At 33.9% G+C, this 12,356-nt stretch overlaps 1 protein-coding gene across 3 annotated transcripts; it reads left to right on the top strand.

The window, feature by feature from the left end:
- The first annotated feature begins 10,043 nt into the window (after positions 1-10,043).
- LOC149177876 (uncharacterized) lies at positions 10,044-11,881 on the top strand. 3 transcript variants are annotated; one of them, XM_089423481.1, is made up of 7 exons: positions 10,044-10,160; positions 10,393-10,452; positions 10,733-10,780; positions 10,905-10,967; positions 11,186-11,246; positions 11,483-11,551; positions 11,694-11,881. In XM_089423481.1, exons 1-6 carry the CDS (start codon positions 10,077-10,079, stop codon positions 11,515-11,517), a joined length of 351 nt encoding a protein of 116 aa, XP_089279607.1. In that variant the 5' UTR covers positions 10,044-10,076; the 3' UTR covers positions 11,518-11,551; positions 11,694-11,881. The 3 variants fall into 3 exon arrangements, with proteins under 3 accessions (XP_089279607.1, XP_089279606.1, XP_089279608.1); XM_089423480.1 differs by having other exon boundaries at positions 11,483-11,881; XM_089423482.1 differs by lacking the exon at positions 10,905-10,967 and having other exon boundaries at positions 11,483-11,881.
- Positions 11,882-12,356: the final 475 nt, after the last annotated feature.

Genomic DNA, 12,356 nt, shown 5'->3' with positions numbered 1-12,356 from the left:
TCAATAGAGGGTGCAGGGCAAACATGAAGTAATAAATAACTAAATAAAATAAAATATTAAATGATTCAACTTAACTTCAGGATGTCTTTCCTTAAAGAGGGGAGTATGTAATGCCCCCTAATAATAATAATAAATAAATAAAATAATATAATAACCAATAAAGAAAAGAAAATAATAGTAAATAAATAACAAAAAGAAAAGAAAAGATAATAATAGTACATAAATAATAAATAATAAATAATGAAGAGAATATAATAATAATAAATAAAAAAAATGGTAAATAATAAACTAGAGTTATATATATATATATATATATATATATATATATATATAAACTATAAAAATAGTAAAAATAAGTAAAGTTAATAAAAAGTAAAAATGAAGAAATAGTTAAATTAAGAGAAATATTAAATTAAGTAAAACTTAAAATAAGGAAATAAAAGTTAGCATGTTGACACAAGAAATGTGTTTATGCAAATCCCCTTTCCATTTTTGGAACTGTTTGGTCTATTAAACAAACGATGAGGAGGATGAGATTCATCCATTCCTTTGGAAGGAAAGTGTTACAAGACAAAGGTTTCTCTAGCAGTAGTACGTTGATTGAGGGCTCGAGGGTGGCCAACTGTAGAAAGCTTATGTGAAATTGAGCCTACGATTGGGTGGAGAGTTGTCTCCAAAACTTTATTGCGGTTAGCGGGATTCAAATAGCATTCAACTCTGAAATCACAAGGAATATCATCGCTAAAAGTAAGTTGTCTCTTCTTATGTTTTTCAAAATTCTATGCTAATTAATTGAATAGTTGTGTTGACTATTAATCACATAAATTGATGTAATTAGTTGTATATTGTGATTGTGGGTTGTTACAAATATGTTGATATAGACATAAAATACAAGTACATGACTAATGAAAGAAAGCTAAATGATTTCCAAACATGAATTGAATGGTTGTTTAATGAAGAAAGGAGAAACAAACATTAATGACAATCTTCTTAGTGAATTGGCTTTGCTTTAGAGAACAATGAAATAGATTCTAGCATATAATATTTCTCACAAACAACCTACACAAAATGGAAACAAAAAGGTGAAGGCTACAATTCTATAAGAAGATTAGTAAATCAAATAGTTACTATGAAATCCAATGGACATGATGCCAACCAATTGAGAAGGTATTTTTTGGGGAGAAATGCTAAATTCTTTTAGTTAATGTGAACTAAGAAAACTAGTAATAAAAATGAGAGATATCACCTTGAGGGAGTGATAGAGATGGCTTCCAAGCACTTTTTTTTGGAGGGTTATATACTTTGTAGAACTTCCTCTCTCAATCTTGGAGTGAATTGACCCAACATAAATCTATCTTAACTTTAAGCCCATTAAAAATTGAGAGTTATCCAAAAAAACAATTGAGATGGGAATTTGTTGGTGCTTTAAATATCCCAAGTTGATATGTACATATGATAGTTTCCTTCCTCTACACACATACCTACAATATAATTCAACTCATCATTGATCATATGGTTTGATAAAAATAGCAATGAATTGCACCACATAGAATTGCCTCATATTCTTCTTTTTCAAATAGTTGATATGGTTTTGTTTATAGAGTGTGTGTGTGAGAGTGAGAGAATGTTTATTATTTACATCACATTAAATTGACTATTATTATATTTTTATTTTTGTATAACATATTATATTGGACTAACCTTACATGGGAAAGACTTTACAATCTCTTTCATATTGAGTTTTAGAATGCACCTCACTTCTCTCGGTGCAACATCTCCCCTTATGTAATGGCCAAGTGAGGGGAAATTTGGCCTGTGCAACTAGCCATGAACCTCAATGACAAAGACTAAAGCATGTGGGCATGACAATCTATGCAAATATCAACATCAAAAATCAATTTTTGTTAAACCTATGGAAATGGATGGAGGGGGCCTTCATATATATATTTTCATTGGAAAGGAAACCAAGAAAAATGGGGCTCCATTTCAAATCTTTGCCCACATGCTCATATTACCCTAGTTTTGGATTTGTACACCTTCATTAGATGAAGAAATTCCATTAATGTGGACTCTCCTTTACCAACCCAACTCCCAAAGTGATTATAAAATTCAATGAACCATATAATATAATGCTTCTTGATGTAATAGTAATTAAATGGTATTTAAGGACTTTCCACACCACTACATGCCCACTTTATAAAAGAGCACTATATAAATTTCCAATTTGGTCAAAATAAAAGTTGGCATATGTCAATTTATGTTCTCCAATACTAATTAACCCACTATCTATGATTTTGAACATTTGAATGTGAGTTAATGTCAATATATGATGTCTTTCCAATAAATTCCTCAAGTATCATTAAAAACAAAAATAAAGAAACATGATAAAACACCTTGAAATTTCTTATACCTTAATGTTGTTATTTTGTTCCACTATAATACAAGAACCCATCACTAACACATGGAATGCATGAAAATCCAACATTAAAACTTCTTAAAAATGGAATGCATGACAACCTATCATCCAAGAAAATAAAATACATAAACTTTCCTATTATTAAACCTTCCATAACTATATATATAAATGACAAAAATAAATATACTTGATAAGGGTATAAAATGATAAAAAATGTACAATAAATATCATTTAAGCGAAGTTTTTAGGTAGAAATCGCATAGGAGAAAATTTTAGATAGAAATCACATAGGAGAAAATTTTGACCACCTTGTTTCGAACCAACTAGTGTAGTTCATCATCATATTATCATCTATAACTGATAACCTGAATTCGATTATTTAACTTAAAATATTTATTAAAAAAAAACAAATAATAAAATTTGAGTAAGTTTAATAATATTATAATCTATAACTGATAACCTGAATTCGATTATTCAACTTAAAATATTTATTAAAAAAAAACAAATAATAAAATTTGAGTAAGTTTAATAATGAAAAACAAGTTCTATTCAAACTAAGATATGAATATTTGCACCTCCCTAATCTGGATAGTTATATAAAATCTTTTATCCCCTGGACAAGAAAATCTGGTATACCAACTTGACATCGACCTGTATTATGGTCTAAAATTAAATTATTATTAATAGTATAATACCGCGCATTAAACCTTGAAATCTGGTTCAATTGTGGGGTCTGCTGGTGAATGGATACAGTCATGCAGCGATACTTTACAAGGGAGATGATCTTCTCAGAAAACAGTTACTGGCCGGCCTGAGCGGGAATAACGGAAATGTGACGCTGCTGGACCCAAAACATGGCAGCGTGTCAAATGGCGCAGCCACATTCATGTTCCGAAGCCGTGTGTGAGTGCTCAAAAGTCGAAAGGGCAAGGATTTCAAGGTTGGAGTGCAGGCCAAACTACCTCGCGGAATTTGCGCTTAACAATCTTCTATAAAGACATTTTCCAACTTTTTCCCTTAAAATTTCGCAACGATTTCCAGTTTTTCTCAGGAAATCTCTACGACGCGTGGAAATCTTCAATAAAGCCAATAATACTTTTCCAAAGTAAAATTCTCTAGAGGGTCGCCAACTTCACCAACTCTGTCATATAATTATTTTTCCCTTAACAAGGAAAGATACTTGTCTGAAGGTTAACTAGATCTGAGAATTTGCCTTGAGTACTGTCACAGGAACAAATCTTAACAAATTGTTTATAAAAGTATGGATAAAACCCTTGGGGATCCTCCAGTGTTTAAGTGTATATATATAATCTTTCAGTAGAACATGCATGATCTGCACGATTGAATGTGTGTTTAAGTATATATATAATCTTTCAGTAGAACATGCATGATCTGCACGATTGAATGTGGGAGCAAACATGATGCCCATCCCATTTCATACACAGCACCGGTCCTCCATGAGAATTGAAATCAAAACCCATGACACACAATTTACTAATTTAGTGGAATTAATAAATTGAATGAGTATATTTTACTTAGTAAACCCTAAACTTAGGTCAATGCATTAACCATTGGAACCAAATATATATTATTGAATTGATTGTGAACTGTATATACCTATATTGAAATACGCATGCAACTTCCTAACAGAAATCTTCCCCCACGCGTGTAGATGAATAAGACTGGATATCGCATTGTGCGCGCCTTGGAATGATTTAATATAAACAAACAATACCTTAATGCGGATAAGGGTCTTGAACACCCAAATTCTCCCAAAGTCTTCCGAGAATTCTTGATGGGGGATTACTTCCCGCGGAAAAGTCACTTTCAGCTGATACAAATTCTACCCACCCGGATACGTTACTACATTTCTGCCATGTAATGTTCCCCTTCGATGGGATTTCTCAACGGTATATGCCTGGCTCCCATGAAGAGTCTTCTTTTAACCAGCAAGAATTCCAACCATGGTTAACCGAGACACACAATAAATAGCGAAGGTATATGGCACTCTAGTTCTAGCTCACGGTGGTAGCAAGGAGTTCTAGCTCTGGATTATGCGACATTATTCCATGTTGGTTACCTTAGATCTCCTCTCTTCTCTTTGTTATTTTCCTTTTCTCTTTAATCTTGGGCATTTTCCTCTTTATGTCCTCCTCTTATCTTGGTTTTATGAAGGCAATTAGATTGTAATGCAGTCATAGTTTCATGGTACCAGTCATATTAAGGAATACTTATGCATTTACTGTATTGCCATGTGTTGCTATTTTGTGCCCTGTATTGACATATGGTGCTATTTTGTTCTGATTTGAGTTGTTAAGACTGCCACTGGTATTTATTTGAAAATATATTCATTCATTAGGGGTTATGCCAAAAGAAGCAATCTTATAGTACAATACAAACACATGGCTAGGCTTAGCAGAAATGTGCAGTTGGTATGTTAAAACAGTAGAGATATCCATGATTGGTTCTTTTCAAGTTGTTTTTTACGTGGTATTGATAATTGAATAAATATGAAAAACTAGTAAAGAAAATATCCTCAGTAAATGATTTTACAAGGATTTTATCTTTGAAAAATGTAAGAATTCCACCTGTGACTATGAAGTATAATTGCCTTTCACATACTCCTGTTCTAAATGATCATACATGCTCATGTTAGATTTGGACAACTATGCCAAATAGTTGTTGGCCTTATCATAGGTAACCAAGCCTACCCATTAAAGGAAAATTACACAGAACTCACATGAGCAATATTATGTGCCTTAGCAATCAATCAACATTCCCTGTCACAAACATTTGATTAACCAAGTGCAAGACTCAAGTGTAATCACATCACACAAAATGTAATAAGTTTTTTCATTTTTTTCTTTTAATTAAAATGAAACAGGAAACTATCTGATTGTAATGTTAATTTACATGCTATACACATCTTTTGCTGGTATTTCAATCTGGTTCGGGCTCCCAGATGAAAGATATTATCCTTTCCATATGTAGATATAATTTCTGTTTTTTAACATATGGCTGATCGACATTTTACAAAAATATGCCACATGGATGCTTGCGGATTTGTACATCCTCATGACTGTAAGTTTCGGGAAGTTAAACAAAAACCTGATCTCTCTTGCTACATTCATGAGAGAGAAAGAGATACTAACTGTTCGGATACACAACTCATATTATCACTGGTGACTGGCATTTTTATACTAATATTACACAAAATGGGATAAAGTGAGCATGATTTCATTCTTTTGAGAACGGGTTAGATGTGCCTCCAAAAGAAACCATACTCTTATTTCCACCTCCATGGGCAGTGGGGGTCTTTCATCTTTCCCACTAAAGCTCCCAAAGGTTCTTTTGGACTCAATCCTCAATAAAATTTCCTCTAACTTCTTGTTAGAGCTAAGACAGGTTATCTTCAGTTTCGCCATGTCCATCTTGATGGCTGTTTGCAATTGAAGACGGTGAAGCATTACACTGTCTAGATTTGTTCCCAGCCTAGGCTGGGATGCTTGCCTTATATCATGCTGTCAGAGTTTGGGGCTTGAAGTTGGAATTGGCATAGAAAGTATGGGTTTGTTAACAAATCAGAGATGAAATGACATTTTACACATATGGTATCCATTTTTACCTGTTGGTTTTTCACCCACTTCAGATGTGATTTTTTGCTGTATTATTTGTAGATGGATGATATCTGGATGGATAGGTGGCCTCATTCAGATTGAGGTCTTGTCTAAGGATCTGTCCATATGTATGAAAAGTTTGAAACAACTCATCAATCTTATCTCGATGAATCTGGAAATTGTGCTCTCTTAATATTTCCCATAAATAAATCTCAGATGGTCCATTCATCTGTAAATTGTGCTTTCTTAATATTTCCCACAAATAGATCTCAGATGGTCCACTCATTTGTAAATTGTAATTGCAAACTGAAAAACTGTTCATTTCCATTTGTTGTTTGGGGATCTACAGAGGCAAGGAAGAGGGAATCATCTGGTTCCAGGTCACTTGACTTGTCTCTTTCTTCTTTTCCAGTGCCCCCAATTTGAGAGATAAGTTTCTGAATCTCAGGACACTGCTCGTCAGCATAAGTTTTAGTCAATTCCTGTATTCTGTCATAGTATTTTAAACGTCCGGAGCTGGAATTTTGAGTAACTGAACACTTATTTTGGAGTCTGGGGCTATGCCAATAGTAGTTCTGTTCTAGGGAATAATGGGGTAAGGAAGAATAAGTGTTTCTCCTCTTTCCAGATGTGGAAGGAATTTGACAAGCATTGGGATGATCATTATCAGGGTCACTGGAATTTTCTGATTTTACGGATACCACAGTTTTGCTTTTAGGCTGACCAGACATGATGAATGAATACTGAACAAGAAATGACAGGAGGGCGAAGTATGTGCAAATCCTCACAGCTTGTGCACCTCTCCACCTAAAAGTGGACTTCGATTAGAAGAGAAAACAATCTACTAGACTAGAACCTCCAAAGTGAATGCTTAGGAAAACCTCACAACACACTGATGGGCTAATCTTTCCAGTTAAACAGGGGAGGTTTAACAATAACCCAGTTCTCACATGGCAAGTGTTGTTATGAATGGGTAAGCCCTGATGGTATAATCTCCTCTCCAGAACAAAAATAACTAGGGGGTGAAGAAGAAACAAAGTGCTTGAGACCAATTCCCAATATGAAGACATTGCCTGTGTTTTAAATCAACAATTGAAGTAAAATTTTGAAATAAACAAAGGCCACTGACCACAACCCTAATTTTTGCAGAGTATAAGTACTTGGAGACCCAGGGGAATGTAAAATGAAGATATTTTTGATGAAATTTAATTTCTTATTAGTATTGAATCTAATGTGTAGAGTCCAGAGACTTATAAGTAGAGTGACAAGAAACTCATTTCGCTTGTAATACTTACAAATCAAGTTTGTTAATATTAATGAGAACTATCTTTTTGGCTCTATTTCCAAATTCGTGAGTGACATTCCGAATTTTTTGCATGCACACACACATTTCTCTATATAAATTGGTTGTGTCCTAATCATATTGTATCCCGGCTATTCTAGAAAATTGCTATATTTGTACCAGATATCATACATGTGTCCATACCTACATGAATCTTCGCAATTTACTTATGCTTTCCTCCCACTTATGCACCTGTAGGTCAGATGTTTCTTACATCCTTAGTGGGGCTTCTATTGAATGATTACAATGTTGTATATAGTATAGACTACTTCAACCCAAAAGCTGTTTGAGAGTTTTTTTCCTTAACAATGCTCTTTTCCATCACAATGGTCCTCTTTTCCTCTCTACAGTACGGTTATGTTTTGCAAATATTTTGAGTGTTGCAATACTTGTAGAAGTAATTAGAGTTTATTTTCCCAAAGTCTAATTCCTGAGAACTTTAATCTTCTTATCAATTTTCCTTTCGAGTTTCAACCATTGCTATGTATTCCTTCAATGTTATAAGAGCGAATGACTTGTACTTGTGAAAGCACAGCCAAATTTTTCTTGGAAAGGCATTGATAGATGTCATAAAATAATCTGGACTTGCCAATGACTAAGTTCTCATGGGACCACAAAAGTCACTATGTGCAATTTCCACATGCATACTTTTTCTTCATCCGATTTTTTTTTGTCAAATTTATCCCTCTTTTTCTTGTCTAAAATGCCAAATTCACTATAACTCCTCCTGAATTTGAGGCAAAACATGAATCATATTAAATTTCCTTAAATGATCCGGATTCTAGACTTAAGATATCCATACTTTTGATGCCATAGTTGATTTTTGGAGCTGTTTTTAGCCACCAATGCTTCTTGTCCTATTGCTGTAACTGTATACCTGTCAAGATCTCCTTCAACAACTTTTGCAACCACTTTGTATTTGTCCCTCTTGAAACCCTTTCCATCAGATTTAATCTTGGAATGATGCTTTAGTATTTGTTGTCTATAGTTTCTTCTTTAGGCCTAGTATGTACATACTCCACATATTTAACACCTCCATTAGGCACTTTCATGGGTTTGTTCCTTAGCCTTTGACCATGTGTACCTTCTCATCTCTTGAAGCAATTGTCTCTTGGTGACTTTTATTATCATTCAATTAAGCAAACCACTCATTTTTTTGTGTCATGTGGTCTATTTAATATCTCCTTAAGCATATTTTTGGTCAATAGTGAAGTAATAAAGAGTCTAACATCTCTCTTCTCTTCACTATCACAATTTTGACTGGGCTTCTTTTGATACGAATTACTTGAATGCCCTTTACACTTTGCATGAGAAAATTCGTACTTCATTTCTACAATCCTTCTCATAATGACCAGGTTTTCCACAATAATAGCACTTGCATTTGATACCTGGGCTGAAGTTTCCTCTCCTTTATGCTTTGAAGTTGTGATCTCTTTGGCTTCGTCTCTTGTCTCTTTGGTGGCCAAAACTTTGCATTCCTTTGCCCTTATGCTTTAACACAAAGGCATGTTCACAACTCTCTTCTTCATCATATAGCTTATTTTTTTGCTCATCCGGTAAGAGCAGTCTTCTTAGCTTATTAAATGTGAAGGACATAGCTCATGTTGATAAGCTGAGACTTGCTACAAACACTTAAAAATATCAAGGCAAATTAATGGCTATAGAGACAAGATCCCTGTTCTCTATCTTTTCACATCCAGTAATAAGTTGATCTCTTATATTTTTGACACTAGTTAGATGCTTATGTGGATCTGCTAACATGGAAACCTGTAGCAAAATAGCCATTAAGGAGAGGGGTTAGAAATTGACACCCATTTTGTATGCCCGTTTCCATGAAAGTAGTGCCACATCAGCATCTCAAACATTCTCTATGCTGAAGATAAAATCCAGAAAATTAGCTGAGTTGATCTAGTGCAACCTTGATAACATAAGATATGCACACACTTTGCACGAACTGCAGTTAGTCAGGGAGAAGGTTTTATCAATGATGCATTAAAAATATATTTTTATATATTTAGCATATTTTCTGGGCACCAGGTTACTTTAGTACTCCTTGTCTGAGAATTTTTTTCCATTAAATTAGTTTGTTTTATGCTAGATTCATAAAATGTTGAGGATCTATTTTGAAAAAAGATCTATTTTGTTTTCAGTCTCCAATTTTTCTTAACTTTGTAGTTGTACTATTAATATAATTGATATTATAAAGGAATGAGCCAGTTCGTTTGAGAAAAACCTTGTGTGGTCTACTTTTTCTTTCATCTACTACTGTTTTGAAATTTAACACCTTAGTATTTTTTATTATTTGATTCTCAACTTTCCTCTTTCGTTTCTTTGGACCTTACTTGGGTTCTGTAGATTAAGCAAGCGGAACCAGTTTCATGGTTTAGCATCTTTGTATTGTGATTTACTGGATCACTTTTCAATCTGATTGGAATGCATATAATAACTCTTTCATGTTTTTACCAGTCAGATAGACGAGTAGGTTATATAAATTTTGGGGCCATTATTTTAAAACCAAGGTGAGGTGTGATCTTTTGATGTAAAAAAAAGCAGTATTTTCATTGTGGTGCTTATAAATCAAACTTGCTTGATTTTGAAGATGAAATGGTTTAAATGTTGCTGAATGATCTCTACATTATTTTCAACTGCATGACATGGGTTAGATTTTCTTGAGCAGAATCTATTGGATTAAAACAAGAACATGGCAGACACCAAGGAGATTAGTGGTAAAGATCAATGTGATCTTTTGAATAGTTTCAAGGATCATGAAGGAAATAATACAGAGGTGAGTTGATAGTCAGAAGAGAAACACATACAATTTTCTCAAGAAGAGGTGTAGTTGATGTTATTCTTGTGTTCAATTTCTAGATTGGAGATATGTGCAGTTTTATGCAAGGGTAGATCTTAATTCACATAGAAATTCAAAATTTATTTACAAAATTGTTATAATCTTTTGTAGACACATGTTTCAAACTATAAAATTTTTGCTTTGTACTGATTAAGGTTGTCTATAGCAGGAGGAAGTGATCAAGAAGAAATATGGAGGAATTGTACCAAAACGACCTCTGATTTCGAAGGTAGCAAATCACGATCTATTTCTTTATTTACGAAGCATTCATGTTGGCATAATCAGACAAGGTCTTTAACTTGAACATAGGTCTCATGATTTGTAAGGCTCAAGGAAGCAGTATTGCAGTGAGATTTCATTATAGCATGGTCCATGCCTTCTGTTGATATTTTTCTATGTCTTTCAACAGTTGTCAAAGAAGCATTAATTAGTGCTATTTATTCTGATTTTATCAATACTGTTGTATCATGGCCATCCATATAATGAAATGGATTGATGACTTGCTTCAGGATAACGAGAGAGCTTACTTTGACTCTGCTGATTGGGCTTTGGAAAAGGTAAGCTCTATTGATCACGTCAAATGTCCTCCATGAATTTGAAGAAGCATAAGATGCTTGTTAATACTATTTAAATGGTGAGAAACTTAAGGTTCAACTGTGGCCATTATTTGTATGTGAATAGCAAGGAACAGCAAATGGCGAGGAGCCTAATAACACAGTAGAGGCACTGCAACCAAAGCTGCAGGTAACAGCTTGGAGGTTGTCAGATTCTATATCTTTCTACAACATGCTGCTTTTTGGGAGAACCACATATTTACCATTTGTGTCAATAGAGAGCTAATGAATGGATCCGTTGGATTTGAGATTTTGTTAAGTTCATTCCCAAGGTTTGTTTTTCAAAACAGTGTAGTTCCGAGTTTCTAACCAGGTAGTTGTTTGTTTAACCTATTTATTTTCCGACAGCCTACTCCTCATCAACAAATTCCAGCTCGAAGGCCATCATTAACTTCCTCAGAGACTGAAGGTTGGTTTCTCTCAATTATCGTCTTTCATTTCCTTCTTAATTACATCCATCTACTGTTTTCAAAGATCATTGGGAAAACATTCTAACACTCCAGTCAAGACAAAATGGTGAAGGGGAAGAGGTTTATTAAGATAACCAGAAGAGAAAATTTGTCTCTACTATAAAATCTTTGGTCATGAGTGTACATCAATATACTTTCTTATATTCTAACTCAATTTGCTTTAAAACGGATGCAGATGCAGTTTCATCTCATGAGACAGCCGAGAATTAGTAATCTTGCAGGATACCATCATCTGGTTAATTTGGTATGGTCTCAATAGAAGCTACTTAACTCTAGTTTGGCCTATTAAGAACCATTTAGCTCTTTTCCGTAGATGTTTTCTTCATTAGACTAGCCTCATTGATGTTCTTCTTTCGTTTTTACTATTGTCGTTGCTTTGGTTTTAGTTTTTGTGTGTAGAGACAATTAGCTTGTCTCCATTGGAATATCCCATTGAAAGGGCAGGGATGTTGAACCTAGGATATACAGCTAGAGAGACATGCATACTGTCATGTTTGGTATCAAAATGATTGAATAAGCAATATAAATATAACTTTGGCCAAGGCATATAAAAATGAAATGATTGAGTAGACAACATTTATAGTGAAGAATCTTGATTGGAATCATTACATTTCTTAGCTCTTTATCTGAATGTTCAATGTTTATGGTTTGTCAACTTTCTCTCATGGCCCTAACTTATGTGTACAACAGTAAAACAGGGGAAAACCATACTACAATGTTTCTAGTTAACTGTTTTCTACTATGATGGAGCATGGACAGTCAGAATTATACTTCCTAACAATTTCCAAAATGCAATAAGCAACGTCACATCAATACAGATTCTAACCAAGTACGAAATGTTTTCATTGTCTATGCATAATATAAGCGGTTTAAATTGTGAATAGTACGAGTGTATGGAAGGGTTTCAATTTCCCCAAGCGATTGAAATTTTGAATAATACAACTACAATGTTTGTAAGGGTTTAAATTTTGAATAATAAGCGGTTTAAACTTTAAATTGTGAATAGTACAACTTGAGTGTATGTAAGGGTTTCAATTTCTCTAAGCGAT

Source organism: Pinus tabuliformis, chromosome 4_1 (genome assembly GCF_031772625.1).
Source record: "Pinus tabuliformis cultivar Carrire ecotype Pingquan chromosome 4_1, CPIR1, whole genome shotgun sequence".
Lineage (NCBI taxonomy): Eukaryota > Viridiplantae > Streptophyta > Pinopsida > Pinales > Pinaceae > Pinus > Pinus tabuliformis.
This window is presented reverse-complemented; position numbering and strand designations above follow the sequence as displayed.